The sequence below is a fragment of the Mesocricetus auratus genome, unplaced genomic scaffold, assembly GCF_017639785.1.
Source record: "Mesocricetus auratus isolate SY011 unplaced genomic scaffold, BCM_Maur_2.0 Super-Scaffold_100021, whole genome shotgun sequence".
Lineage (NCBI taxonomy): Eukaryota > Metazoa > Chordata > Mammalia > Rodentia > Cricetidae > Mesocricetus > Mesocricetus auratus.
The window spans coordinates 14,659,054-14,674,159 of NW_024429202.1; the positions used below are offsets into that span (position 1 = coordinate 14,659,054).

Genomic DNA, 15,106 nt, shown 5'->3' on the forward strand with positions numbered 1-15,106 from the left:
CCCTTATTGTTTACCAAATACAAGATTGTAAAACACATAAATAATATCTGCCTTTCCTCATGAAGACTGTGAAGGGATGATTCATACAATCACAGAGACTCCGAACAACACAGTTTTTTTTTGGAGAATTTCTTAGAAGTTGCAGAATTAAAAACGTAATTTACACTGTTCTCTAGTGCAGAAGCTGCCCTTCTACCTCCCACCCTGAAGCCCAGTATCCTATCTCAAGGCTTTTGCATGAGCTTTTCATCAAGGCTCTGATTGTCTGGCCCAATCTTTGTAAATCTAGGTCTGTAGTTCTCAACCTATGGGTCATGACCCCTTTGGGGTCACATATCAGATATTTCATTACACATCACATAACAGTAGCAAAATAACAGTTAGAAAGCACCAAAAAAATTGTGTGTGGGGGGTCACTGCAACAACAGGAACTGTATTGAAGGGTTGAGTGTTGTTATGAAGGTTGAAAACCACTGGTCTACAGCATTCTTTTCTCTTTGATCTGCGGTTACATGATTCATTATATTGTTCTTTACTCGCCCCTCGATCTTCTGGGGCCACTCCTGGCATCCAGAAGACCCGCCCACACAGGAAAGACACCAGCCCATCCAGGCCCCAAACTCCAGCGAGCCCAGCTTCAGGAAAGACATCAGCCCTTCCACGCCCCAAACTCCAGCGAGCCCAGCTTCAGGAAAAGACATCAGCCCTTCTAGGTCCCAACCTCCAGCAACCCCAGCTTCAGCTTTCAATGAAACAAAGAGTTGGTTCTTTGAGAAAATCAGCAAAATAGACAAACCTCTGTCCAAACTAACCAAAAGACAGAGAGAGAGCATGCTAATTAACAAAATCAGAAATGTAAAAGGGGACATAACAACAGACTCTGAGGAAATCCAGAGAATCATCAGGGCATACTTTGAAAATCTGTACTCCACAAAATCGAAAATTTAAAGGAAATGGACAATTTCCTGGATAGATATCACTTGCCAAAACTAAATCAAGAGCAGATAAACAATCTAAACAGACCTATAGCCCCTAATGAAATAGAAGCAGTCATTAAAAGTCTCCCAAACAAAAAAAGCCCAGGCCCTGATGGCTTCAGTGCAGAATTCTACGAGAAATTCAAAGAAGAGCTAATTCCAATACTCCTCAGAGTATTCCACACAATAGAAGCAGGAGGCTCACTGCCAAACTCTTTTTATGAGGCTACAATTACCTTGATACCCAAGCCACACAGAGACACAACTAAGAAAGAGAACTATAGACCAATTTCCCTCATGAACATCGATGTAAAAATACTCAATAAAATACTAGCAAACTGGATTCAAGAACACATCAGAAAAATCATCCACCATGATCAAGTAGGCTTCATCCCAGAAATGCAGGGATGGTTCAAGATTAGAAAATCTATCAATGTAATCCACCATATAAACAAACTGCGAAAGAAAAACCACATGATCATCTCACTAGATGCTGAAAAGCCTTTGACAAAATCCAGCACCCCTTCATGATAAAGGTCCTAGAGAGATCAGGGATAACAGGAACATACATGAATATAATAAAAGCAATATACAGTAAACCAACAGCTAACATCAAACTAAATGGAGAGAAACTCAAAGCAATTCCTCTAAAATCAGGAACACGACAAGGCTGTCCAATATCTCCATATCTCTTCAATATTGTACTTGAAGTTCTAGCTACAGCAATAAAACAACAAAAGGAAATAAAGGGGATACAAATAGGAAAAGAAGAAGTCAAACTTTCCCTATTTGCAGATGATATGATAGTTTACATAAGTGACCCGAAAAACTCCTTAAGGGAACTCCTAGAGCTGATAAACACCTTCAGCAATGTGGCAGGATACAAGGTAAACTCAAAAAAATCAGTGGCCCTATTATATACAGATGATGAAGTGACTGAGGAAGAAATCAGAGAAACATCACCCTTTACAATAGGGATAAACAGCATCAAATATCTGAGGATAATGTTAACCAAGGAAGTGAAAGACTTGAATATCAAGAACTTTGAGTCTTTAAAGAAAGAAATCAAAGAGGATACCAGAAAATGGAAAGATCTCCCATGCTCTTGGATTGGTAGGATCAACATAATAAAAATGGCAATCTTGCCAAAAGCAGTCTACAGGTTCAATGCAATCCCTATCAAAATTCTGGCACAGTTCTTTACAGACCTGGAACGAACATTAATCAGCTTTATATGGAAAAACAAAAGGCCCAGGATAGCCAAAATAACCCTATACAATAAAGGAACTTCAGGAGGCATCACCATACCTGACCTCAAGCTCTATTATAGAGCTATAGTCCTGAAAACAGCTTGGTATTGGCAAAAAAGTAGGCAGGTAGATCAATGGAACCGAATAGAAAACCCTGATTTTAACCCACACACCTATGAACACTTGATCTTTGACAAAGAAGCTAAAACTATACAATGGAAATAAGAAAGCATCTTCAACAAATGGTGCTGGCATAACTGGGTACTGGCATGCAGAAGACTGCAGATAGATCAATGTTTATTGCCTTGTACAAAACTTAAGTCCAAATGGATCAAAGATCTCAATATAAATCCAGCCACACTGAAACTTTTAGATGAGAAAGTGGGAGATACTCTTCAACGAGTTGGTACAGGAGACCACTTCCTAAACATAACACCAGTGGCACAAACACTGAGATCGACAATTAACAATTGGGACCTTCTGAAACTAAAAAGCTTCTGTAAGGCAAAGGACACAGTCAACAAGACAAAAAGGCAGTCCACAGAATGGGAAAAGATATTCACTAACTCCAGATTTGACAGAGGGCTAATCTCCAAAATTTACAAAGAACTCAAGAAGCAAGTCTCCAAAACACCAAAGGATCCAATTAAAAGATGGGGTAAAGAACTAAATAGAGAATTCTCAATAGAGGAGGCTAAAATGGCCAAGAGACACTTAAGAAAGTGCTCAACATCCTTAGCCATCAGGGAAATGTAAATCAAAACAACTCTGAGATACCAACTTACTCCTGTCAGAATGGCTAAAATCAAAAACACCAAAGACAATTTATGCTGGAGAGGATGTGGAGAGAGGGGAACACTCCTCCACTGCTGGTGGGAGTGCCAACTCATGCAGCTACTTTGGAAATCAGTATGGAGATTCCTCAGGAAAATGGGAATTAATCTACCACAAGACCCAGCAATTTCACTCTTAGGCATATATCCTAATGAGGCAAATTCATACAACAAGGGCATCTGCTCCACTATGTTCATAGCAGCATTATTTGTAATAGCCAGAACCTGGAAGCAACCTAGATGCCCCTCAACTGAAGAGTGGATAGAGAAAATGTGGTACATTTACACAATGGAGTATTACTCAGCAGAAAAAAAAACAATGGAATCTTGAAATTCCCAGGTAAATGGATAGGACTGAAAGAAACCATCCTGAGTGAGGTAACCCAGTCGCAAAAAGACAAACATGGTATGTACTCACTCATATATGGATTTTAGACATGGATCAGGATAGTGCCAGTCTGCACTTCCATTCACAGAGAATCTGGGAAACAGGAAAGAACCTAAGAGTGTGGGAACACCAGACCTTGAGCAGAGACCCACTTCCCCTTCTGCCTGAGAGTAGGCAGCTGTAGACAATGTTTAGTAAAAACATGTTTACTAAAAACGATACAATAAGTTCCTGGAAATGGCCTTCCCACGGAAACCGCCCTGACCTCGACCTTGTCCAAAGACTAACTGCACCTTCAAAAACCCACACACATCCACCTCTGGGGTCAGAGAGAACCAGCCAGGGTAGAGGAGAGAGCAGAAGCTTCTCTGGTGGGAGCTTTTCTTAGGAGGTTTTCTTGAACCTTTTTGGAACCTGTTTAAAGTTTTCTTTATATCGTTGAACGAGCCTCTGTGTTGTCAATCCCCGACACCCTCCGCACGTTCTCAGACACAGGCCGAGCAGCAGACGTGACAATTGGAGGTCCCACTGAGATCGTGAAAGCGAGGTAAGTGGACGGGTTAAGAAACTATGGGGAATAGTTCCGGGAAACTAGAATCATTACAGTATCAACTAAAAAAGTTACTTAAAGAACATGGGACTGCAGTCAAGTCTAAAACCCTAGAAGGCTTTCTAAAATCCATTGAACGAGCCAGTCCATGGTTCATTACTGGGGGAAGCTTAAATATTCCAGATTGGGAGGAGGTTCGCCGTGATCTTCATAGACTTTTACGAAAAGAGGGATCTGAGTCCTTGCCCCCTACGACATTCTCCTTATGGAGATTAGTGAGGGGAGCACTTTTGACAGATAAGGTTCGTCACCGCCAGGTAGTTCAGGACACAAAAGAGGCTTTTTTAGAGTTACAAGAGACTGAGACTCAAGCCTCCTTGAGTTCAGGGGCAGAGAGTGATGATAAATCATCTAAAGGGACCGTGACTGAAACTAGAGGCTCCATTGTTAGTGAGGATGAGGGGGAGTCTCTTAGTAACAACAAAAAAACGGGTAGAGGTCTCCGGGCAAAACACAAAAAGGGCTCCAGTCAGAATCGGTTATATCCTTCTCTATCAGATCTAGAAAATGGAAGTAGCTCAGACTCAGACTGGTCACAGTCTGAAAAGGAACGGTTACTTGCTGAGATCGCGGCCCTTAAAAAAGAACTAAAAAGATTCAAATTAAGGAAAGACAGGACAGGGAGGGAAACCCTTCCCCATACTCTGAAAAAAGGGACTCCTCCTATGAGATAACCCAGTCCTTCTCGGACCTGGAGGGAAGACACAGAGGAGGGGTCCAATGCTGCCCGGTGGTGGCCCCAGTAATGGAAGTTCCAGATCCAAACAATTCTGGACAGGTCATTCGGCGTCATAACCCTTTAAATTTTAAGGATATAAAACAACTTAAAGAGGCAACTTTAAATTATGGAGCACAGGCTCCCTTTACACTTTCCTTAATGGAATCTTTTGCGTCTCTTAATTTGACACCTGGCGATTGGCAGCAGCTTTGCAGAGCAGCTCTGTCGGGGGGAAATTATTTGATTTGGAGAGGTGAGTTTCAGGAAAGATGCAGCCAGACAGCCCAAAGAAATGCACAGGCCGGACAGCCCCAGAGAAATGTGGAGATGCTTACCGGGAGTGGTCAATACGCCACCATTCAGCAACAAATGCAATATGACATCGCAGTCTATGCCCAAGCAGTGGCCCAAGGGGCTTGGAAAGCATTGCCTTCCAAGGAAGGAGGGGATCATCTGTCCAAAGTCCTTCAAGGACCCTCCGAACCTTTTCAAGACTTCGTAGACCATCTCAGTCAGGTAGCAGAAAGAATATTTGGGGCCATTGGGCCTGCGATGCCAGTCATAAAGCAGATGGCATTTGAAAATGCAAATAAATATTGTAAGGAAGCCCTTCGCCCCTATCGCAATAAAAGTCTAAATGACTATATCCGGATCTATAGGGACATTGATGGGAACTTCATCCAGGGCCAAGTGTTAGCTGCTGCTATTCGGCCCCAAGTGGGGAAAGAAAGACCTACTCTGGGAAGGAGAAAAACATGTTTCAGCTGCAGCAGGGAGGGACACTTCCGTAGAGAGTGCCCTCAAAATAGTACTACGGGTCTCAAGAGACCTGGTTTATGCCCCCGTTGTCAAAGGGGATATCATTGGGCCAATAACTGCTACTCTAAAACTGACCGGGAGGGAAATTTCCTTCCTGCTAATAATAATCAGGGAAACGGGAGGAGGGCCCTGCCCCTGGGCCCCAAAACCAATGTGTACGGGGCAATGACCCCTGCTCTGGGCAGTGGCAGGACTCATTTTCTCCCCCAGAGCAACCCCTTCATATCTCAGACCTCCTTAGAGCCACCTCAGGGAGTGCAGGATTGGACCTCGCTCCCTCTGCCCGGGCAATCCTAACACCAGAAATGGGGATCCAGGCCCTCCCTACTGGGGTGCATGGGCCATTGCCCCCAGGCACGGTTGGACTACTCTTGGGACGGTCCAGTACTATTCTTCGAGGCATCCAGGTACACCCAGGTGTTATAGACCAGGATAGTGAGGGGGAGATTAAAATAATGACATCAGTGGGCAGTGGGGTTGTTGCCATCCCTGCAGGAGAACGGATCACTCAGATACTCCTCCTCCCTACAGCTCCTTGTGAGGCTAGAAAAATTAAAGAGAAAAGGGGCAACCAAGGTTTTGGAAGTACCGGCCCAGCAGCATTTTGGGTAGCCACTATGGAGAACCGCCCCCAGCTTACATTAAAGATAGAAGGCAAGTCCTTTAGGGGCGTCTTAGATTCTGGGGCAGATTTTTCTGTCCTCTCAGATAAATTCTGGCCCCCTGCCTGGCCGAAAGAGGAAGGGACAGTGACCCTCCAGGGAATAGGACAGGCTGTGCCCCAAAAAAGCCTCAGAATCCTAAAGTGGCAAGACTCTGAGGGCCACACAGGGCTTTTCCAGCCATATGTTTTGCCTGGCCTCCCTATTAACCTCTGGGGACGGGACCTCATGCAAGAAATGGGAGTGGTCCTCACCACTCAGGCACCCAAGTCCAAAAACAGGGGCCCCCAGATGACGCAAGGGAGGGGCTGGAGCCCGGGGAGGGAACTAGGTAAACTAGAACAGGGAGAGGTTTGCCCTGTGGCATCCCTCCCTTTGGAGACCAGGGCCCCAGGGGATAGGAAGGGTTTTGGCCGCTTTTGATGAGGGTCACTGTTGCGCCGCCAGCCCCCATACCCATCACATGGCTATCAGATGATCTGGTATGGGTGGAACAGTGGTCCTTACCAGCAGAGAAACTAAGGGCAGCTCACCAGCTAGTTCAAGAACAATTGGAGGCAGGTCATTTGGTTCCTTCCACGTCCCCTTGGAATACCCCTATATTTGTAATAAAAAAATCTTCAGGGAAATGGAGGTTACTACAAGACTTGAGGGCCGTGAATGCGACCATGCAGCCTATGGGGGCTCTGCAGCCTGGCTTGCCCGTGCCTGTGGCCATTCCTAGAGACTGGCATTTGATTGTTATTGACTTGAAGGATTGCTTCTTTTCTATCCCCTTGCATTCTCAAGATAGTCCTCGGTTTGCATTTAGCCTTCCTGCGATTAAGTTTAGGGAGCCTGCCCTTAGCTTCCAATGGGTGGTGCTCCCCCAAGGGATGGCTAATAGTCCAACTATATGCCAGATTTATGTAGCTGCCTGTTTAGATCCCCTCAGATGTAAGTTCCCTGATCTTTACATTATCCACTACATGGATGATATTCTTTTGGCCGCGGCCGAAGAAAGACAATGTTACATAGCCTTTGCAGAGCTACAGGAACTTCTGGAGGCCCGCGGATTTATTTTGGCTCCTGAAAAGATCCAAAAGATACCCCCTTATACTTATTTGGGTCATCAAATTCAACAAACTGGCCTCTGGCCACGAAGACTCCAAATCGATTGTTCAAATTTAAAAACACTTCATGATTGGCAGAGATTTTTGGGAGAGGTGCAATGGTTTCGCCCTTCTCTTTCTATTAAAACTGGGGCTCTTAAAGCACTTTATGATATTCTTCCTGGGGACCCTGCTCCAACTTCCCCTAGACAGATTACCCCAGAGGCCAGGGAAGCCCTACAATTGTTGTTAAGAAGTATAGAGCAAGCCCACCTTCGGCGTATAGATTATGGGCAGCCCCTTGTTCTGGTTGTACTTTCATCTAGCTTTTCGCCCACTGCCGTGTTTTGGCAGACTGGTCCTATTTATTGGGTACATTTGTCAGCCTCCCCTAAGAAGGTAGTGACCCATTACTATGATCTCATTTTACAATTGTTGTGGAAGGCGCACAAGTTTAGCATTCAAACCTTTGGAAAGAGTCCTGATAAAATTATCCTTCCTTATGGTAAGGAGGAGTTGGAACATCTACAGATCTTCCATGATGGGTGGACCCTGTTTATTACATCTACAGGCGCCCAGTTTGATAACCATTATCCCAATAGCCCCTTGATGTCTTTTTTTAAACAACACCCTGTGATCTTTCCCAAGATTTTAAAGGAGAACCCTCTAGTTGGAGCTCGCTCAGTCGTTACAGACGGCTCCTCCAAGGGTTTCGCGGTGGTGGTTTCTTCTCAGGTGCAGAAGAGGGTACCCATAGGGCAGATGTCAGCACAAGCCGCCGAGTTGTTTGCTTGCTTGATGGCTTTCCAAATGTTTGAGGGAGAGCCCTTTAATTTATATACTGATAGTGTTTATGTTGCCAACATTGTTAGACCTTTAGAAACTTCTCCATATGTTCTTCCAACCTCCCAGGTTCGTTCCTTATTAGTTCAGCTCCAACATCTTATTTGGCAGCGCATCCACCCTGCTTATGTGGGATTTATTCATGCACATACTAACCTTCCAGGACCCCTTGCCCAGGGCAATGAAATTACTGACTCCTTGACCTGCCCTAGGGTCTTATTTACTCAGGAGCAGCTGGCCCACCAGCTCCATGAGAGGTATCATCTAAATGCCCGCTCCATTAAATTTCACACTGGGTGCCCCTTATCCATAGCTACACAGATTACCTCTTAGTGCCCTGATTGTGCCCCTTATCATAATTCTCCCAATGAGGGGGTAAATCCCCGGGGCCTCAGGGCCAACCATCTCTGGCAAATGGATGTCACTCACCTGCCACAGGCAGGGAAATTAAAATACATGCATGTCTCGGTGGATACGTATTCTAAACTGATTTTTGCCTCTCTCCACTCAGGAGAGAAGATTAAAGATGTTATTTCTCATTGCCTGCAGGCCTTTGCCTACATGGGCGTTCCCGATGCCCTAAAAACGGACAATGGCCCTGCCTATGCCAGCAATCGCTTTGCTGCCTTTTGCAAGGAACATCACATTGTCCATTCTTTTGGTATTCCTCACAACCCCACGGGACAGGCTATTGTGGAGCGCACCCATGCCACTCTCAAACAGTATTTTAAGAAAATAAAAAAGGGGGAGTATGTTACCTCCCCCAATATTCAGTTATCCACCATACTTTACATTTTAAATTTTTTGACCATAGACCGTAATAATTTGTCTGCTATGGAAAGACATTGGAACAAACCCTCCCAGTCCTTGGGATGGGTCAGATGGAAGAATTTGATTACAGGAAAATGGCAGCCACCCACTCCCCTACTAGCTAGGGTCCGAGGGGCTGTTTGTGTTTTCCCTCCAGGAAGTGAGAAGCCCATTTGGGTCCCTGAACGGTGCATCAGGCATGTCGACCCCAATACTACTCCAGATACTAGGAATGCTCACATGGTGGAGGGAGAGAACCAACTTCTACAAGTGGCTCATGGACCTCCACAAGTGCACTGTAGTATATACAAAACCATTCTCTCTCTCTCTCTCTCTCTCTCTCTCTCTCTCTCTCTCTCTCTCTCTTTAAAAATACAATGAGCTTATAAAAAAGTTAGAGGCAAAAGTTTAGTTGTGAGAGAATAAAGAGTGTCAAGTTTATTAACATTTACCATCTCTTAAGAAATATATGCTGACCTGACAAATGGCTCCTCAGTTAAGAATGCAAAGTGCTCATACAGAGGACCTAAGTTAGGTTCCCAACACGAATATCAGTTGGCCCACAACTGCCTGTAACTCCAACTCCAGTGGCAGGGTGGAGGGATGAGGGGATGGGGGGTGGTCTGAGGTTCTCTCTTCTGAACCTCATGAGCAAATACCTGAACAGAGACACACAGTTATATGCATAATTAAAACTAAATGATCAATTTTCTTTTCTGTTTTCTTCATCTGCTCTACATTATGCCCATGTTCTGTTGCACTAACTAGTAAGACAAGCACTGAACAAATAACGTCACTGACTCCGGCATTGTAATGCAACTTTGATCTCTAATTTACTTCCAAATCTAGCATACTATGATTGTGAAAGTCTGATGTTATCTTTTGCCAGCACCCATCGTGTCAAAAATCCTAACCACCAAGAACTAGAATTCCACACTGTTAGGATTTGGATCACATGGCATCACAGAGCAGATACACTCTGGCAGTATACTGTGCCAATGTCCACATCTATTAAGTTTGTTTACTAACTAGCCATATTATCTCTCTCATGTTGGGATTTCTGTAGGTGTGGACAGATGGGTTGAAAGTCTTCCTTCAGGCATAATACACATAGGATTGGGCAGATGGGTTCCAATAAACAACCTTTGGGTCTGAAACACATGGATGAAACACAGAGGGAAAAAAGATACAAAATTATCTGTGATGGTTAACAAGTTAGGAACAGATAGAATTTAAAAACTATCTGAAACATCTAAAGCAAAACTGACAACTAACGTGGTATCACTTTCTTTCAAAGGTACAGATTTTCAGTCCACAAGTTATATGTTATAAGTGACCTCAAACACCTGCAAAGAGCAGCTACAGTTAGTAGTTTAATAACATAAAAATGGTTTATTAAATATAGCCATCAGTGATTAGTTGAGAATTTTATAGAATGACAAACAAATATAACAATAGTCTTAATCAGAAACAAAGGTATCAGATTATACAGTTACTTCCCAGTGGAGAGAGATGGGTAAAAATAATCTAATGAAGAAACAAGTGGGAAAGCCTACTTAGCTTCCCCAGTAACCAAGGTAAAACAAGAGCAGCCTTATACACATGTGCACTGGGAACACAGTTAATGGAGGCAGCACACAGAGCAAGAGCTGACAAGATCTTGCCAAGACTAACAGCATGGGGTGGTTGAAAAGTCAGTTGACTTATTGGCTCTATTGGTAGGAGCATCATGTCTGTTCTGATAACTGGAAGCCAATTGCTTTGAGTGGCTTCTGTTGGTGCCTATGTTCTCCAGCTGCAGTCTCTAATCTGTGCAATGGCCCGGGTGGAGGCTGACCTATGCACACGGAATCGATGAGACCTCCCTGACTTCCAAGCCTGCTGATGAGAGGCAGGCTACTGATTCCCATAAGACAAACACAAGGGCATGTTGAGTCCCATCCATGCTGATATTCATGCATGTGTCTGACAACCATCTCCACACTTACGTGTCTGGATTCCAAGAACAACTCATTCTCTCCACCTTTTACAGCAAAGCGGTGCAAGTTTATCTGACTTTACTAGCCCAAAGGAGCACACCATTGCAAACCTGTACTTGTGTAAATAGTTCATTTATTGAAGTCTCAAAAAATGTCCAGTTCATGTCATTGGATGGACACCCTGACTGATAAAGTAATATTTATCAAACACCCACTATGAGACAATGTGAGCTGCTGCATTCAATTATTTTGACACCTCGCCCCCACGTGGTAGGCTCCATAATTGTGCATGTTACAGGGAGGAGATACACGGTCCCCTGGAGTTTATTTCTGTAAGGTCAAACAGTCAGTGTGAGGATGCGATGAGTTTGGCCTAGGTTATCTAACTTAGAGTCCCTCTAGGAAAACTAAAGGGGGTTGACAACAGTAAGAAAGAACAAAAAGAAGTCACCACTGTCCACATCTAAGATGTCCTTGGAAATGCATTCCCAGCCTTAGGCCTCCCAGCCTATGTCAGCCAGATTGGTGTTACCTTCGATTTCCCACAAAACTTTCTCCCAGAACTTGACTATCCTTACACTCCCAATCCAGTGCCCCAGCATGTACTCACCTACTTTGAGCTCTCCTCCTGCAACGAGCAAGCACGCCACACTCAGAACATTGCTTCTGTCCACAGGGAATTCCAAGGTCCCCATCACATAGAGGCGTCTAAGCGCTGGGAGATCCGTATCCACAAGAACAGTCCTGTCTGCCGAAGACAAAAATGCTGCTCAGATGTGTGTGACCAAAACAAGAGCCACCTTCTCTCTTCTAGTGATGTTTCAGGCTTCTGGCAATTCATGAGCTGCTCATGTTGTTACCTGCTTCAGGCCAGCTGCAGCAACCATAACAAATACTCTGCATGAAGCAGTCATATTAACAAATAAGAAAGTAAGTCAGGCATGGTTAGTAAGTTTTGTCAACCCTTAACACAACAGTGTTATGGTCAGAAAGTCTTGCTTATGTCCTCAAATATCCCTCACCACAACACTAACTTAGTACAAATTTAGTACATACAGATATGAACTCCATATGTGTTATACCTGTGTTCTCACTTTTGACTAATTTCAGGTTATACAGAACAATAAATAAGATCTTGGCCTTGAAAAGATAAGCGATTTGGTTGTAAGTCCCAGCTCTACTACCTGCTAGATGGGAGATAAATTTTATCCTTCTATGCCTTAATTATCTTGTCTGTGAAATGGGAATAAAAGTAGTATCTACTTCCTCATAGGCCTTTTGTGAGTATGAAATGAGTTAATAGATTAAGGTGCTAACACAACATAGTAAATTACATGCAATTCCTAATGTCCAGAATGTAATACAGAGTACACAGTGCACTCTCAGTAAGTGCAAGAGAAACACTATGTGTGTGGATCTCCATTTGCTTGGCAGCTTATGGAACTCATGGGTGACTTCAAACAATTGATCTCCCCCCTTCATGCTTCCTTTTTTAAGAGAAATAATCATGGATTTTGCCTGATCTTAACAACAAAGTAATATATGAATAAAACATTTTCACTTAAAACAGTAAATGTTTCATGTATGTCAAAGTATTAAGTGTTGCCCTCTGAAGTACTTCAACACGAATTCAAGATCTCAAATAAATGTTTCTGGTTAAATTTTCAGTATCACAATCACTGACAGGTGTACAGATTTTTTAAGAGAAGTTCTTTGGTTAGCATAATCTCATTTCACATCCCAGAAAACAATGTACTCTGCCATTCTTAAGGATCTGACCAAGAAAATTAACTTGTCATGGGTTATCTTGCTAGCCCTTGCCTGTTTTTTTAGTTAGAATACCAGCCATGTTACCCCCGTCCAGGACCTACCCCCCACCCTCCGTTCCCCCATCCCCCCACCCATGGCAAAGACTATAAAGCTGCAAACCAACTGGCTTGTTCTTCCCCCTAGGTTTACAGTTTTAGATCCCAGGCTTGAACTGTCTTTACAGTTATTTGAAGTCATGTGACTGAGTTGTAGCCAGTAACAAGCAGGTAGACTTCCAGTGTAACAACTTTAGCCAAGTCTGTAACCTCTGCATGTTCTTTCTCTCCCTCCTATAGTCTCTCAGATGAACATGGAGTAGTAGATCTCAAAGTACATCCATGGCCCAACATCATCAGCACCACTGTTTTGTGTTTTAGCTGACAATAAAGCACTCCTCACCTCATCCTTACAGACTTCTACTGACTCTGGAGAAACAACCTATCTCTTCCATACTCCTAAGACACCATGTACACACTCAAGTAAGAACACGAAAATGTGTTATTTGTGTTCCACACACACATTGTTGAATAGTAAAAAGTCATCATCACCGAGTCAGTCCTTCCTCTCCTCTTTTTAGAGGAAGAAGCTAATCATTTCTAAAAGAAAAGAACCATTCTTATTATACTGATGAAAATGAGGACACTAAACAAGTGTTTCCAGCTCTGGTGAGTTTAGGCCACCCTTTTCTTCAATTCAATAGTTCATTACATTATTAATGTGCAAGATCACTGTCTAGACAGAGAAAGACCTCGCTCTCAGCTTCATATCCGGTATTTCTCAAAACATTCAAACCAAAATATGGCATATCCAGAGAATGCTATAGTTTTATATATTTAGTGGGTTGACATTTGAGATTAAAAGTTATTTAACGCAAAACTCTTAAATATTAAAGTTTGTGAAAATGGTCATCATGTGTCCCCAACTATAATCAGTGTTTGCTTATAGAATTATTACACAAAACAATAAACATAGATGATAAATGTTTCTTTCATTCACAGAATGTACAGAGAAACATACACACTACTAGGCTCTTGGTAAGTTACCACAAATGCATAGAATTTACATACCATCTAGAAGGAATTCTTCCTCTGAATTGTCCTACCTACTCCAAATGTATCAGTCAATGCCCTAAGGATTACACACAGATTAACTGCTGGGGACTAACGCATGACTTCTTCCCTCCTTGTGTTTATTTTGTTAGGATCTGAAACAAAATCTAATGTACATTAGGTCCTCGGGATAATACCAAGTAGCACACACATAGATAAAATCCAGCAGTAGCTGGAGGGGAAGGATGGACTGCAGAAAGAAGTATTGCAATTATTTCTTTGGGTGCTATAGTTTTCACTTTCAAGCTTCCTGGACTCCCCTTTCCAACTTTTTTTTCCTTTTTTTTCTTGCAATATTCCAAACCAGTCAAGAATTTGAAAATGAAAGATGGCTGAGAGATGTTTCTTAACAATATACAAGTATATTAATTATACAATTAATTATATACAGTGTACTATATAATTACCATGACAGATTTATTAATAAAATAATGCTGTAGACTTGAAGTGATGCTATACTTTGATTAAATGTATGCTGGTCTGAGTTTTTATTTCTAACTACCATTGGTTAGAAAATGCACTAACGTACCTATTACAACATAATTCTGCTATAATTAAATAAATGTATCTCACATAAGATTTTCTGTTAAAGGGGTTCTGCTAGTATCATAATTGTAGAGATGATGGTGACATGAACAATGGAATACATAATTCATGCTAATAATGGCTCCAGAGCAGATAATCTGACAGACAAAATTGTCCTCAGATACAAGGACTGTGGTATCTTTTTGATCTGGTGTGAATCTGAACCAATATGCCACGTTCTCTCTAGTAGCATCATTTCTGTGAAACTATTCAAAGCATCTCTAGCAATCACTCATAAGAAGTTATACAACCTACATAATAAATACAAATGATGGACCACCTCTATCTTAACTGTGTCCCAGTGCTTTCCACCTTGTCTTGGCTGGATGCAACTCTCCCATCCTATTCTGTCAATGACCAATCTATCCTACTTGAGAGAGTGAGCACTGGCATATGGAGGGAACCATCTGGAATTTCTGTTGCTCAATGGGAGGCTGATGGGGGAGCTGATCTGGAAAGAGCCTCCAAAAAGAAATAATGAGTTCCAGATGTAATTAAAGACTGTCTTTTCCCCCCAAAGGGGCTTAGGACCAACCATGGTGTGGTATTTCTGGGTACCGAATTGCAATCTCTTTCCACTTGTTCATCCATCAAGTACTAAACGCCCACCATCATTATTCTAG

The 15,106-nt window shown here is 42.8% G+C and overlaps 1 protein-coding gene across 1 annotated transcript in view; it reads right to left on the reverse strand.

Moving 5' to 3' along the window:
* The window catches only part of Pkhd1 (PKHD1 ciliary IPT domain containing fibrocystin/polyductin), a 424,327-nt gene that overhangs the window by 124,436 nt on the left and 284,785 nt on the right, over nucleotides 1-15,106 (reverse strand). The window contains exon 52 of the mRNA XM_005072284.4: nucleotides 11,591-11,728. Within this exon, the coding sequence (XP_005072341.1) occupies nucleotides 11,591-11,728 (138 nt within the window). The remainder of the gene's footprint in view (nucleotides 1-11,590; nucleotides 11,729-15,106) is intronic.